This window comes from Melanotaenia boesemani, chromosome 22, assembly GCF_017639745.1.
Source record: "Melanotaenia boesemani isolate fMelBoe1 chromosome 22, fMelBoe1.pri, whole genome shotgun sequence".
Taxonomy (NCBI): Eukaryota; Metazoa; Chordata; class Actinopteri; order Atheriniformes; family Melanotaeniidae; genus Melanotaenia; species Melanotaenia boesemani.
Window position 1 is genome coordinate 21,404,787 of NC_055703.1, and position 16,725 is coordinate 21,421,511.

A 16,725-nucleotide genomic window follows, 5' to 3' on the forward strand; every position below is an offset into this window, starting at 1 on the left:
TCTGAATCATTTCCCTTTTGTTTTGTTAACACTAAATAATGAGAAGATTCCTCCACTGATTTTCAGCATTACCTCAAGTTCTTTGTTGAGCTGCTTTTCCTAAAACAAAAATGCCCAAGAATTCTGATGCAGCAGGGAGATCGTTGGTGTAAAACATTTCAGCTGCGTGCAAAAACACAGATAGAATATCAAGATAAACCCGAGAAAATATGAAGGTTAGAAAATAAAAATCTTTACAAACAAAGCCATTCATGTGATTAAAATGCCAAAAAACTCAAAACTGTGGCTCATTTGCAGATGGCTGCAAATGTGAGGAATATTAGTGTGGCGTGTGTGTAATGTATGCTGATACATCGTGTGTCAAAGCCCTGTAGGACAAGTACCACAACGATGCCTCCAGACTTCCAGACTGTCAGGACATCTGCTACTGCTGACAGTCATATGTCCTGCCATGTGTGTGTTTGCATTTGTATATTGTATGCATGTGCATGTTTGTGTGTGTGTTGAAAAGAGAGGGGCTACACATAGAGAAAAGAGTATGGGTGGCTCTTTGGCAGCAGGTCATTGTAGAGAATATGAGAACAGCCGTGCTCCTTAAACATTCATGTCTGCTATTCTCAGTATCAGCTTTTTGTTGTTGTTGTTTTTGTTGTTTTATTTAGCATCAGAGTTTAGCCACAACAGTTATTTTAAAGAAACATGTACCGTATACAACCATACAAGATCTGAAGTGAATAACTTAATCAGAGCTTCAGCTGTGACTGATACAGCTAATACCCCTCGTAGCTGGAAAATGAAGTCTTGATTTTTTTTACAAAGGAAAACAGCTAATATTAAGGAAAATATTTGGCTAATGCATAGAAATAATGTGGGTACATATCAAGAACCTGCAGATATATACACATGAATTACCTCCCAAAAACCTTCATCTTTACATTTCTTTGATGGCAGCTAAATTAAAAATAATTAGTCTAAAAGTATTATTAAATATTTTCATTTTGTATTTTAAAATAAAAAAAAAGGGAATATTTACTGCACAGCTCATTACTACTTCAGCTCAGCAGCTTTTTTGTCAGAAATTTCAGGACAAAAACACCATTTTACAGTCCAGAAAATTGAGGTGATTGCACATGTGGTCAAAAGACACTAGGGGGAGCTATTTACGTATAGTTGAACAATTCCTCACAGACCGGCTCTCCGGAGTGGTTGTCAGATATTTTGACACACATCACATTCATGTCTGTTTCTTACAGATTTAAAGATGATGCCACTTAATCAGAAGCACTTAATTTGTGTTTTGCAAATGTTTGATTATGAAAACCAGATCAGAGAATAAACAGGATACAAATACAACGTATTAAAGATAAATAAACATCTACAAAATCCAGCTGGTTTTGCTTTACAGTCTTAAGTTTATTTTTCTAGAGAACATTAAACAAACTGCAAGTAGAACATACTATCCTACATAATCACATGTAATAGGACTGAATGATAATTCTATAATCATTTAGTCAAGAATTGCTCCTTTCTTAGCCATTATCACCAAGTGAAGTCAATATAGATATTTGTGTGATAATTTGTGTTTTTATTCTAGTAAAACATTAATTTATTGGTGATTAATAGTCTAATCGGTTTAAACCCTTTAAATCAATAACATAACATTGTGATCATTCTAAAATATTTACTGCATCCATCACAAGGTATTTGAACATAATCAAAACACTTTCTTGCTCATACCTCAGATACACTATAACCAGTCCATGCATCATCTTAATGTGTTATTTTTTTCATAAATAACAGGAGCATTTCATGCTTTTTATTTTTTTAATTGGTCTCATTTTTGTCTTGTGTTTGTGTTAAATGAGCTGTGCTGGTGAGATTTATGAAGCCAGCTATGTCAGAAAAATAAACATCTTGTTTATTATTAACATCATAAACTTATAATAAAAGACAAATAAATGAATTAATTTGCTGAAAAACAGTGTCATAATGGAGTAGCTGCAACTTTGTGGTTAAAGTGCTTGTCCTTTTGTCAGAAGATTTGTTCAATCCTCAACTTCCTCACTTCAGATGCTGAAGGGTTTTTGGTCAACATACTGAACCTCATGTTCTCTCAGTGTTCTTCATTTTAAAAGCATCTGTTGGATGGACCTAATATTTATCCCTGCTCCATGTTCACTGCTGACTTGCCCCCTCAGAATTTATCTTTTGTTGTAAATTTAGTCTTGTGTAACATGTCTTATGTAGAAACTGTTATTTATTTGAGACACAAAAATGAGTGCCAGATTTATATTGTCTTGTTAGAATTATTAGAAATTAGAGTAAAAATTAAAGGGAAGGCTTGGATAGATAAATAAAATGGGAAAAAATGTAATGGATTCATTTAAAAGGTTTCAGCATATAAAAAAGGTCAATATCCATTTTTTCAGATTTAATAAAATCTCATTTGAATAAAGAAAAACTTTTTGCTCATTGATCCAAAACAAAAGACTTAAAAATGTTATAAGAGCATTAAAGCTGCTCATGAAGCTTTGAATTTGATGATTAAGTTTACTGACAACGACGAATGTTTGCACAAACATAAATAATAAAAGAAAAAGAAAAAAGAGAAGAAGCATTCAGAACTGTTTTGTATTTAAAGATCTTAAAGATTTTAGTTCAATTTGACTGTTTCTGAAAGTAAGATTACAATTACAGGGGAATAAAGATGGCATTCAGACCTAAAGGTAGCAATAATTATTCAACTTAAAGCCATGAGTATAACTTGTCTCATTGCATTTCACCCAAGTGTGACTGAATATCTTATTGTTTTGCAAGGGGTGGGAAATTCTATTCATTTGACAAGCATTTCCCATGTTAAATTAAGAAGGATTGGAAAATGGAAGGAAAAATACATTGGAAAATGTTAAATGATGCTTTAATTTGCTTCTCATGTATATCCTGAAATTAGCTGTACAATCAATATATAACCAACTCAGTCATTTTCATTTTATTCATATTTGTTCAATCTTATTTCCTATTATAAAGACTAAGAATTTGTTTTCTTTAAATCATCATTTAGCTCATTTGAACAGACTTCAACAGCTTTTGTTTCTTTGCATGGATAATTACACTGCGGAGATATGATAAATAAAACATGCATCTTCTGCATTTATTTGTTGCTCACCAAGTTCACACACGAAGCAGCCTGCTGCTGTCAACTCACCCTATAGCGCTTCTTCACAGCAGTGAAGTCCTTCCAGGGGTTCCCCATTCACAAAGCCTGCCTGCCTGCCTGAAATTACAGAGGGCGGAGGGAGACAGGGGAGGGAGGAGAGAGAAAGAGAGTTGAGACGTCCCTTCCTCACTTGGCTGCATTCGGTTAACAGACACCGGAGAAGCGACCATGCTGTGGAAACTAGTTGAGAATGTCAAGTATGAAGATATTTATGAGGTAACGTTATCGTCCAGCTGTTTGTAACTTGGGGGAAATAGGCATGATGGACTTGTTCGGTATGGTTTTGGAAACAGATTGATAAACATTGCTGAAGAAGATGTTTTACATGAGGCTTTAGGCCTTCATATGGTTTCTTTCTTCTCTTAAGTTTGTGACTGTGATTATGAATTAGAGGGCAACTTTGTATTTTAGCTTTTTGTGGAAAAACATTTGCGCTAAAATATTTTCATAATGTTTCATGTTTGTGGCTGTGGTGTAGCTCTATTTGCTTAAAAGTCCACATGGAGTGGATAAAATATCTGTGGTTGCATTAAGAATTCTAGTATTTTTATTATTTTTGCTATAGAATCTGTACATATGCAATAGTATCGTTTAACATCGTCTACAGTTCTGAGCTTTTGTAAGAGAAACTAAAGAGGAATGTCTAAAATTAGAATTAAACTAAAAACGGAGTCGAAAATTTTTCATCTCACTATGATAATTGAATAACAAATTAACTATTTTATTTATAAAATTCCAGCAAAAAAAGAAAGAATTTGAAGGAACTGGGTGAGATCGGGATGATGTGTGTAAAGCATGGAAATAATGTGGCTTTGCTCACAGACTGAATCAAAAAAGAAAAAAAAAATCAATAGAAGGAGGAGAAAATAGTAATACATGGGATAAATATGCCGCGCGTTCACATGGGGGCCAAAATGCTGCAGCGGCTCGCTTTGAATGAGCCCGAGCACAAAAGCACAAGAAGAAAAAGGGGCAGCTCGCGCGAGGCCCCTCGGTTTGGCTCGTCCCGCTGGGAAGCCTCTTGTCTCGTGCCGCACATGGCTTTTCTCCCACGGCGCGAGGGAGGGGAGGCTGTAATATTGTTAAACAAGTCACCCAATAGGGCAAAGAGGGGTCCGTAAAGCTCACTAAGTAAAGTTTAATCGCTTCTTCTGACTTGTGACACATATCACACGAACCATTCACCCGCCTGGATGTCGTGTGTGTTTTGAAACACAGATAATAAAATAAAGTTTCTGCAGCTGTTTGCTTAGTGGCATTGGGTTTAAAAAATACTTTTTAAAGGTGTGATTCGATTAAAAGATGTCAAAGCAAAGGAAATTCTCTCGAATTTAACTGATGTTTTTTTTATTGTTCAGAGGCTGAGGGTAAACGTTTTAGCCCTTCTGAATCTGGTCGGTTATTAGTGCCACAATAAGCCTTATAGCAGTCAATGTTAATACTGGAAATAAGTTCGTGTAGAAATTATTTGTGCAAAAAAGTGCGCTTTATTGCATCAGGGTTTACCATTTACTCATATAGTGGCATGTCAGTGCTGGGGAAATCCTTACGGATCTATAGCCTGTTCGCCTTCTGAGTCCTCCTATCTCCTGCTGTTCGCACGTCGATTCGGCTCTCCACGGCATTTAAACGTCACTCACGGTTGCGCGAAAGGCTTTCCTCTCCATGTGTCGCCAGTCCCCTGCCTCGCGCACATTAATATTCCTGTAAGTCTCAGTCATGAATAACAATTACACTGTATACCGGGGGTAGGGGCGGGAGCTTGGTGTTCACACTCAGAGCGGCGGCAGCTCCGGGCGGAGGAAGGTTCTGTATGGAGTTAGACCAGGCCTGCCTGCAGATACAAAAAGCGCTGCTTTGACCTGGAATGAGTTTGTCTTTCTTGGCCCAATACGTCTTTTTCCATCGTGTTATTTTACCGTGAGATCACTTGTGATACCAGCAGAGGGTTTACAGATGTTAGTTCATTCCTACTCCACTGCGGTGAGTTTTATATTTCAGAATTCTTTACTCAGACGGAACATTTGTGCATATTGGGAGTTTTTAATTAGGCTATAGCATTTTCTTTTCCTCCAGGCTTATGTGTGTTTTTGTCCAGAGTCTTAATTGTACTTCGGCTAAATCACCAGGGGCAATAGAATAAATTCAACAAGATATCGGGCCTCTGTGGACATATGTGGTTAATTTGCGGTTCCTGTTGTTATTTTAGTTGTTGATATATTCTGTTTTCTGCACCCTGTTGAAGGACCGGCATGACGGCGTCTCGAGCCATAGCTCGCGCCTGTCCCAGCTGGGCTCGGTGTCACACGCAGGACCCTACTCCAGCGCACCGCCGCTGTCTCATGCACCGTCCTCGGACTTTCAGCCGCCATACTTTCCTCCACCGTACCAACCGCTCGCTCACTACCAGAGTCAGGATCCGTACTCCCACGTAAGCGATCCATACTCCTTGAACTCCCTTCACCAGAGCCAACAGGGCGCATGGGGCGCGCGTCAGCGACAGGATACCACTGGGGACCGAATGGACAGCTCTGCTCTGCTGGCGCAGCCTCGGGCCTCACTGCCTCAGCTATCCGGGCTGGATCCGCGACGGGACTACGGTGGCGTGAGGCGGCCTGATGTGCTGCTGCACTCCGCTCATCCGGGACTGGAGCCTGGTATGGGAGACGGACTTCTGCACGGGTTGCACGGGATGGAGGATGTTCAGGTATGTTAAAGGTCACGTCTGAGATTTCCAGGGGTGAACGTAAACCTAACATAAATTTCTAGTTTGGACAATTATATTCTTAAAAAATGTTGGCTATTATATTCCAGAAAAGTTCAATTGTAGAATCACAGGAAATCACAGGACTTCTGTCTTGTGATATATATATAGTGAAGACATAAAACAAACTAAAACTAAAAAGTTAAAGGCGAACAAAAGTAATAATTGGCTGTTTGTTAATGAAAGGAAAACAAATATTCACTGGAAAAGACTGATTTGTACTTGCTGACATTTGTCAGCTTCATTGTCTCTGCATGTCTCACGTGCCTTTCGGAGTTAAGGTCAGTGAACTTGGAGCAGCTCCCTTAGGGCTGGACTCTCACAGCTGTAGCCTAAACACAAATGGCCGACAGCTAAATTAACTGTCTTCGTCCTTGTGAATGAAAAGACGCTTTTTACATTATACTTTCACATATTCGTGCACAAATCTCAAACTACCTTTACGTGAATTTGGGCGAAATTTATGATTTTCGTACTTCCATCTAGTAAACAACACAGCATAAATTATCTACAAACACGACTATCCAGTGATGCTGATACCTTGATATTAAGAATATTTGTAGGCTACATCTGTGTTTTAAGTCAGCCGATCATGTCTTTGATGTTTTATTTTATTTGTTATTAGCCTATTATTATTATTAATATTTTTCCTGTAAGGTCTTAAACCTACAAAGTACCGGAGATATGGTGAAGGGTTTAATGCTCAGCTGTGTAGGATTTCATCTTCCCCTCGTTTCCCCTCAGGCCATAACCATGAATTGTTTGTCATTTAACCCCTACAATAGGTTCTCTTTTCTGGTTTTCTCTATGTGTGTTGTATCTATGTGATTTTTTTTTTTATTTATTCGGGTTAATGATGAATGAGACTTTAAAACTGTTAGCTTCTAACAACGATGAAACGACACACATCTTTATAAAATGTTGCTTGTCGTCTTAAAACAAACATAACAAAGCTGGGTTTACTTCCTACATTTGTTCTGTGCATTCTGTGCATGTTTGTGCGTCAGTCTTAATTTATTTTTGTGTGTCTGTATCAAACGCTAAAATAAGACAAGTTTCATATATTAAACAGTAGCCTATATCTAATTGAGTGAAGCCGCATGTAATGATTTTTGTTTATCTTGGTTCTAAACAGACTATTGAAGACACCAACGGGACGAGTATACTGGATCAATCAGTAATAAAGAAAGGTACACACACTTTCACTTTCATACAACTTTGTTTCAGGAGCAAAATATCTAGCAGCCGTACAGTTGATCAATATAATAAATTATTTTAAATTAGTTAAGTAACTCATTTGAACAACTTCACCTCACGTTTTGGGTTTGGAAATATGGCTGCTGCGCCCGCACTCTTCTCAAGAACTGACATCATTTTTTTTTTTAGTTTCTGAAACTGGATCGTTATAATTGTGAATTATTGGATTGATTATTAATGTAAAGGTAGGTAAGAATTGAGCCAGTCGCCAATTCACGCAGAAAGATCTCCCATTTTGAGGCGCTGGATAAAAGTTTGAAGCCGAGTTAACGACCCCGGTATATTGACTGGCAGGCAGTGAGTTGCTGACAGGCTGCCATGCTACCGCCCCGATGATGTGCGGTGATTTAGTTACGGGATGTTGAGTGACTGAGCTCCCCGCGGGGCATTTAAGCCGCTGATGTAATAAATGGCACCGCTCACGGAGATCTCGTGAGCTCGTTTAGAGCTAATCTGCGGTATTATCCCCCGTGGAGCCATCAAAGCCCCTCACGCTGGCCCTTACGCACGCATTCGCAGGGTTGGCTGGCTGAGTGGATGGCTGGCTGCTTCTTTTTACGCCATTAGTGCAAGCATTAACACGCGGGATGGAGCATCCAGTGCTGCTTGGTGGGAACTAAACCGGCCGTGGAGAAAAGACTGGGAGGTGGTTAATGCGATTTGAGAACATAAGACAATCAACAATCGATAACACTATAATTAGAATGTCTCGCGACATTAAATAACAGCAAATGCCCGGCACGTGGGCGCTTCATTAGGCCAGAGCCACCCTCTGAGCGCGCGTGGTTTCAGACATTGAAGAGAAGCCAAATTTAACCTCTTAGCAGGATCAGTAAATTGCCCCATGCTTTTTTTTTTTTTTTTTTCTCCCCTTTTTCTATTATAATGTTCTCTAAGATGTGCACTCATAACTGCCTCTAACCTTCTTCTTTCAGTCCCTATGCCCCCCAAGCACGTGGGCGCCCTGATGCTCGGTAAAGACGGCTTGATCGGCGGAGTAACCGTGAACATAAATGAAGTGTTTTGCTCGGTACCGGGCCGCCTGTCGCTGCTCAGCTCCACCTCCAAGTATAAAGTGACCGTAGGGGAGGTGCAGAGGAGACTGTCCCCACCTGAGTGCCTCAACGCCTCCTTGTTGGGGGGCGTGTTGAGAAGGTAGGACTGCAGGCTTGAACTATGTTGACGCACATCCTGAATATATGGAATTACCCTTGAAAAATATACAAAGCTTGTGACTTAATGAAAATGCAAAAAAATAACTTTTAATAACACTTAATATCCGCTAAATTTGTGGAGGCAAGATGCTGACTGAGAAGATATTTAAATAATCCTGTCCAAACTTTATTTTAGTTCCCCATATTAAAGAAAAGATCTCATAATATTGATTATATTAAGTACTTTTATAAATATATATATATATATATAGGTTTAGTAAAGACTAAAATTGTGTTTTACTTTACAGAGCAAAGTCTAAAAACGGTGGGAAATGCCTGCGAGAAAAGCTGGAGAAGATTGGATTAAATCTGCCTGCCGGGAGACGCAAAGCTGCCAACGTCACATTACTAACATCTCTTGTAGAAGGTGACTGTTACATTACCATGTTTTATTAGTTATTTTCACCAAACAAAACACCCTCTTACCAGTTCCACAACTACTACTTTCCAGCAATCAAGAGTTGGACTTTTATCAGTTATGTTCCAGATACTATTAGAAACCTGCAAAGCTCCGAAACTTGCAGACTTGCTAAAATTGTTTTAACATGCAGCCATAAAAATAAATAAATGTCATTTAAGTAAAAGGATATATTTAGTATTGCATCAGGTGATTGAATGTGTCATTTTGAGGTCACCATTTTGACTGCAAACAGAAAGAAAGAAAGGTGGGTTTCTGGACAGGTTATTGATCTTAGGCCTAAATAGTGTCTCATCAGAATCTCATGTGACGTAACAGTTGGCTCTACTTTTCCTGTGCAAACATCCAGTTGCAGAAAAGAATAAAGTTGTTTTATTTTTTAAATGACTTTAAAACAATACTTCATTGTTAAATAACAAGTTTGATTTTTTCTTTCTTATTCTTGTTTTAGTAGACAAGAACGATTGTTAAGGATTGTTTTAAAGAAAGAAAAAAAAGAGACATTATTGGCATATGTCAGCTTTATAAGGGGTGGATGTTGTTTTATAAGCATTGAAATTTAAAATCGCGGGATATAGAGTTAGATATTTGCACTTGCCGCAGCAAATTCATATTAATATCATTAGATTCATATTAACTTTATATTGTCGTCCCCCCCAGGTGAAGCAGTTCACCTGGCCCGAGATTTCGGTTACATCTGCGAGACTGAGTTTCCCACCAAAGCTGTGAGCGAGTACCTCAACCGGCAGCACGCGGACCCCAACGAGCTGCACACGCGGAAAAACATGCTGCTGGCCACAAAGTGAGTTCTTAGGAACCAAGTGACTGGACTCTGGGGTGTTTTCTCTTTTACAGAGTCATTTCTGTAATGGAAAATATTGGTGTCCCACGACTTCATGGTAGAATTATGATCAAACTGAATGATTTTGGTAAAACAGGAAGAAAATAAGCAATAAACTTCCAAGAGAAAACAAACAAAGCAGCAGGAAAACAGACATTCCAGTTAGGACTGCAACAAGAGTTTTATAGTTCCATTGTGTCCTTTGGAAGTAGACTGTGACATTTACAAATACAGGATGAATTATACATTAAGCATTCATCATCTACAAACAGGTTAATTTTAGATTAATGAAATTATTGTAACTTAAGCCCACTCATTTTTCCTGGGGTCTATTAGGCCCCAAACCTCCAGAGGGCACAAACCTTTTCTTTACTTGAGCTTTATCATACACATTCCACTCTGACACAGAATGGCATTGACATTTGGAAAGGAAATTAAGATTTTACTTAATAAAACCCATTGAACTCAGTATAAATCCAACTTAAAATGAAATGGCTAATGGGAAAAATTTGCTACTCTGTAAATGATGACAGCCACAAATCATAGACAATTATGATTATAATTTATTTTCTTTAAATAACCAAATATGATTTGAGGTATATGCTATTTGATCCCACCATTATGTCCAGCTCAAGAAATTAGCTTTAGCTGCAGTTCAGTCAAGCTTGCTTCATGTGGAAAAAACTGAGATTTCTTGACGGGTTTTGATCTCAGTTTTGGGTCTCAGAAAATTCCAGTATTTGTACTTCTTGTAAAGTTACTCATATGGCTTTTAATCTTTGGAATTAAATCCAAGATTTTGTGATTAGTAACACAACAGGGCAGCAGAAATGATCAATATTTATAAAACTGGATATTAAATATTTTTGCAAATCACATTTTTTCATTATCCAATCCCATGTCCATCCAAGTTCTCCAAACTGTGTAATTCACCTAGTAAAGCGTCAGTAGGTTCCCGTAACCACATATTTTTAGCTTACATAAATAGTGCTATCTGCTGGCTTGCACTTCATAATCCATCTGCTTGTGTTTGTGTGAAAAATGCACAGGGTGTTCGGTGGTGGATGTTTGATGCCCAGATTCAAACCTGTTCCAGTAGTGCACATCGGTGCTGCCTGTTAGAAATTCATTATTTAGCAGTGAAGTGTTTCAAGTCGTCAAAAAACAACAGTGAAAGCCTTGAGTGTAGCCCGGGGTGGCGGCTTCTCCTCTCTACTCCCCTAACCCCAGCTGGGCCCGGCCTGCACAGCCTGTCACTCATTTGTTGGAGCTCTGCCCTTAGGCCCCTTTCAGAGTGTGTGTGTGTGTGTGTGTATGAGCTGTGCAAGCATGAATCTGTGAGAGGAAAGAAAGGTCTCTTGAATATAAAATGTGGGCCTAAAACCAGAGAATGATTGGCTGAAATGTAAAAAGGAGAACGAGGTAGGAGAAGGGATTTTATTTCACTACTGAAATTTTACCATGAAATAAGCAGGGGGAAATGGAGATCCATGACATTCCCTATTTTCATCCACTATCCAAATATGAGTTTTTCTTTTCTTTTTTTTTAAATCTTTTTTTCTTTTAATTAAGCAATAGACTGATGTTTTTGGGTGGTTGGCTTGGAGTACTTTTCTCATTCCCAAATATCATTTTTCAAAAATAGACGACGAGGTACTATTATTTTTAGTCTAAAGAAAAATTATAGTTAGAAAGAAAAGAGTTCTCCTACCTAAAACATGAACATGCAAACACACTTTACAGTTCAGCAAATACATTTTATTTTAAAAAGTATCCTTTTCTTCACAGGCAGTAGCTTCAGCTTGATGTAATAAACCAGTGAATGTTTATAAATGGAAGAATAGATGACTTAAGAAAAAAAAGAAACTGAAAAACTCTTTCAATGTCTAAGGACAGGTTTACTTTTTTGATAGTTTTGTATTCTTACTTTTTACAAAACAGGAAATCACTGAAGACTATCGTCAATGAAAAAGCTCAAAACAATTGTGCGCAACATCAACGGCAAAAGATAGAGAAATTCTTCATCGTAAAAGCTTTTTCCATCAATTGTAACACGGAACATGAAAGAAAACGAAACTCTCATTGCAAAAACTTGGGGGGGCATTTTTAATGTATGCTTTGACATCATACTGTAAGCGTATTGAGCAGTGCTGTAGTGAGTTCAAAGTTTCCCCTCCTACTGGGAAAGTAGGTGGAGTTATTTTACCTTCAGGAGCAGCTGAGATACCTGTAAGAATTTCATCAGTTTGAGTTAGCGGACTGCTCAGATTGCTGTTTCAGCATCTGTTCTAGTTTGATGACTATAAAGTTCACATTGTCTTCTTACCTAGGGTCCATTAAAATACTGCAAATGTAAACACTTGGCTGTTTTTGCTGTGCTACTTTCTCAAAAAGCAGCACGAGTTAAGTGGCATTTGCACAGTGAATTGTTTTGAGAGATTAATGCCAGCTCCATCACTTTCTGTGAAACTGCCCGCTTTGACCCAGGGTCACAAGAGATGGCGCCACATTTGTCCACATGCTCAAAATGCAGTGTCATGGTAAAAGTTAAAAAAAAAAAAAACATGACTTACTGCTCCTTTATATAGCAAGTTGTTTGAAAATAGGAAGCACTCTGTTAACAGCACACAAATCAGTATCCATGTTTTTATTATCTAAGTCAATCCATTTGTTTTCTTTTCCATAACCCAAACCAACAGCAACAACCAGATCAAAGAGTGAAAAGTGATTGGACAAAACTGGATTAGATGGGATTTGAAGTTGGTTTTCTTTCATGACAATCCACACTGTGATACCATTAACCCTTACTAGTCTAAATGTAAAAACATATGTGTTTGGAGCCTTAAAAATGTGGTAGGATTACTTTTTTTTAATTTTCTATTGCAAAACTATGCTGTTTTATTGTGATCCAATATATGAAAATCAGAAAATGTTGATTAAAATCACTTTTTTTTGGTCACGCAATTGAAGCTTCAGATTTTGAACACTGGGTTTTGTTGGCTTTAAAACATTTTCTATGAAAAAGGATATATTTACTGTGGTTTTAAGAACCACTACAATATCTGCATTTCTGTTGGAAAATCCTCCCCACTGTCACCTCTCAGCACTCTTTACCCACAGAAACATCTCTGTGGGAAGTTGACAGTGCTGTAGCTCTTTTTGAGCATTTTCAAAGCTTTACTAGCAGGATAACATCATATTAAATATATATATATATATATATATATATATATATATATATGTATATATATATATTGCTTTGATTTACTAGGTTTAGTAAGTGTACAAAATAAAGTGCAGATATCAAATTCCAGTCAAATTATTAGCTACTGACACTTCAAGGACCCTCGAGGATGTTGCCTATTCTGTCTGATTGTTAATTATAGAATCTTACTTTTTATGTCAGTTTTGCTATTAATTAAGATTCTCCAGGAAGACATGTTTAAATCATTGGCCATTAAATTTAAAGACAATGAGCTGGTAGTTAAACAGGACTTCAGCCTTCCAAAAGCCATTTTGGGGAAACCTTATGATGAGAAAGAGTTCCCTTGTGACGTCTTGTGTCTTCTTGCCTGCAGACAGCTGTGTAAGGAGTTCACCGACCTGCTGGCCCAGGACAGGACTCCCCTGGGCAACTCAAGGCCCAGCCCCATCCTGGAGCCTGGCATCCAGAGCTGCCTCTCCCACTTCTCCTTCATCACGCATGGCTTTGGCTCACCCGCCATCTGCGCAGCCCTCACCGCCCTGCAGAACTACCTCACCGAGGCTCTCAAAGGACTCGACAAGATGTTTCTTAACAACCCACCCAACAACCGGCACGGGGATGCTGGCAGCAAGGCCGGCGACAAAGATGAGAAGCAGCGGAAATGAAGCTGGCACAGAAGGGGAATGATGAAGGAGAGCCAAGAGGGAGACCGACACGCAGACAAGAGGCGTTAACACTGTTTCTTCTAGCTTTACACCACTGCAACTGCCCTTCTGCAAACAAGGCTGAGGTGGAGGAGAAGGACAGGGAAGACTTGGTAGAGAGAAAATGGCAGAAGAAGACACCCATGGGCCAGTGTCAGAGAGCACAGAGGGATTTTTCATCTGTGTTACGTTCTTTTCATTCCCCTGAGGACATGGTGGTTACTGTGCTACATCCATTTCGCTCCCCCCGCCTGCATCCTGTGAGACTGAGATGCTGTGAGCAGCCAGCAAACAACATTGTGTTTGTGTGCCTGAATGAATGTGTGTGTGCTTGTGTTTGTCTCCACATAGAGAAAGCATTGCTGGTTTGGAAATTGGATGATAAGCATTCTATTTATGAAACAGGCTTGTCTGATTATTCAACACAAGTTAGAGGAGGGAAGGTGTTAATTTATGTGTGTAAATATTTATTTAAATTAATTTAAATGGATGGTTGTGTAAATAGGTACGCCAACTATTTTGGAGTAGGCCTATTTATCTGTGATTTGACCTTTGTGAGCCAGTGGTGGGACAGGACTCATCCAGTGTTTTTCTGTTCTTATAGAGCTGTTGTCATGGTGCTGATGATGGGTAGACATGCTTCTAATTGTCCAGTGATTTCATTTCTATCATATTGATAATAAACCATGTGTTTTATTATGCGAGGTGTGCAGCCTGCGCCTTTTCTCAAGGGAAATTCTCCAGCAGAGTCTGACTAATGGCTGGGGGTCAATTCACATCCAGTTCATTCAATTCAAAATGACCCTTTTAATGAAACATTAATGAATATCTGCAAGTTAACTTGTTTAAATATGGAGGTTTAGAAAGAAAAGGTAACTTTTAAGATTTGATCACTATTTACAAAGTATTTTAATCCTTTTGTCCACTGTGATTGGTCAAGTTGAAAGAGTGGTGATTTTATTATTATTATTATTATTATTATTATTATTAATTTATTCCAAATTATGTGAATTGTTTTGTACCATGGGTAAAAACACAATCTTAGACTTATAAGCCAATCATTCTAGGAATATTGTGATCAGAACTAAACATTTACCTTTTTTTTTTTTTTTTTTTCTTTTGGTGAAGCAACTTAGTTTGACATATTGTTTATGTGGAAAGGAAATTTAGCATTTTTTCTAAAAACACTAAAACCTGTGATAGCTCTCAAAAATGAAATCTGATATAAATAAATTACTTGACAACATAAATAAAAAAAGGACTAGATTTATATTTATATATATATATATATATATATATATATATATATATATATATATATATATATTCAATAACCTTGATGCTTTTTGTCACGTTTGAGTTTAAAAAAAGAGTTTTGTTTTAATTCTTAGAAGTACTTATTGCAGGATATATGACCAAGAGATAATAATTATTACTGCCTGTCTGTTATATATATATATATATATATATATATATATATATATATATTCTATTTTATTTATTTATTTATTTATTTTGCTGGTCATGTTTTATTTGTGTTTTATTTTGTGCTATTAATCACACTCTGTGTGGTTAATAACATCCATATAAAAAAGTCTGGACACACACATGCGCACACAGGCTTGCACCATGATGGATACCGTCTTCCAGGGAGATAATTGGCTATATTTTGCAGCCAGTAAGGCCGGCGTTTCAGAAAGGCTTCTCTCTCACGCACGTGGGGGAAGGGAGGGGGGCAGAATCGTGCCTCGCGGGGCCGTTTCCGCGGAGGGGATCCACCACCGGTGCGCTAATGACGAGTGAGCGCAAGACACAGCGAAACACACACACACACACAGACGGAGAGAGAGAGAGGGGGGGGGGGGGGGGGGGGGGGGGGGCTAATGAGAAAGAGAGACACAGAGGGAATGAAAACAGGGCGCTACATAGACAGAAAGAGACTTGAGTGCGGCAGAAAGTGTCCCGCGGGCTCAGTGTGACCCGTGGAGTGGAACGCGGCGTGACGCAGGTGCAGAGTTCAGCACCCGCGTGTCCGCGAGCGATTCCCGCTTAACAAAGGCAGGAGGATGCTGAGCATCAGTGGCCACAAGAACGGCAGGTTGGCTGGAAAAATGAGCAAGCAGGCCAAAGGAAACAAAAACAAACATGGCGTTTGAACATATTAACAGTGACAGCGGATTTAAACGTTAAAAAAGAAAAAATGTTAAACAGTCAACATAATTTAAATCAGTAGCCCACTTTCTTATTTGTGGATCACTCAAACTATTGAGTATAATTCTTAAGAGTAACTACTGCATTACAATTACTATTGCAGTAGTTTTCAGTTGTTAGCTTTTCAGTTTTTAAAATGCAAAAAACTAAATGGTAAGCCTGTAGCCTCAACTTTCAGAGCCAGGTTAGTCAAGTTACTCATTCAACCATAAATAAAATATTAGATTGAAAATCATATAAAGCGTGACCAATCACTTTCCTCTCTCTGACAATATGCATTTCTCTATGACCAACCTGGACTGTGCAGGAGCTCACTTCCAGAAATCAACTAGTTTGAATATTAAACCTCAAACAATTGCTTTGATGTAAAGTTTACTTTTTTCTATAAAGGATTTATCTGCATCACAAATAGTTCAGCATGGTTATGTAACTTCTTAAGAAAACCAAAATGACTTTGGTGAGCTAATTAAAGGTTTAATGACTTTAATGCAAAATACAGCTTAACATGGTTACTTTGGAATGCATCTAAAATCTAGATGGTCATAGCTGTTCATTTTAAATAATTTAAGAGAAAGAAATGCAGCCGGTCTTTGGTAAACTGAAATTTCAAAGGGCAGCTGTTTGTAGAACTTCAGCATGTAGCATCACTGCTACAGGTTTACGAGCGGTATTTACTTAAGATTTTAGTTCTAATGAGAATTTGTTTTGCACTAATAACATACTGATTTTAATTTCCCAGAAGCCATACTAGTAATATTGAAATATTATGTAAAACATGCAACACAGAGCAAAAAATGGACAATTACACAAATTAATCTTGTGTGGGTTTGCTTGTATTGTTAAAATTTTAAAATCAGCGTGGCTTTAATTCAGAAAAGATAACACTCCATAACT

At 38.1% G+C, this 16,725-nt stretch overlaps 1 protein-coding gene across 2 annotated transcripts; it reads left to right on the forward strand.

Moving 5' to 3' along the window:
• The first annotated feature begins 3,348 nt into the window (after nt 1–3,348).
• On the forward strand, nt 3,349–14,321 carry tfap2b (transcription factor AP-2 beta). 2 transcript variants are annotated; one of them, XM_041976456.1, is made up of 7 exons: nt 3,349–3,433; nt 5,463–5,924; nt 7,117–7,171; nt 8,174–8,393; nt 8,701–8,819; nt 9,531–9,672; nt 13,290–14,321. In XM_041976456.1, the coding sequence occupies exons 1-7, from the start codon at nt 3,386–3,388 to the stop codon at nt 13,579–13,581; spliced, it is 1,338 nt and encodes a 445-aa protein (XP_041832390.1). In that variant the 5' UTR covers nt 3,349–3,385; the 3' UTR covers nt 13,582–14,321. The 2 variants fall into 2 exon arrangements, with proteins under 2 accessions (XP_041832390.1, XP_041832391.1); XM_041976457.1 differs by lacking the exon at nt 3,349–3,433 and adding an exon at nt 4,597–5,200.
• Nucleotides 14,322–16,725: the final 2,404 nt, after the last annotated feature.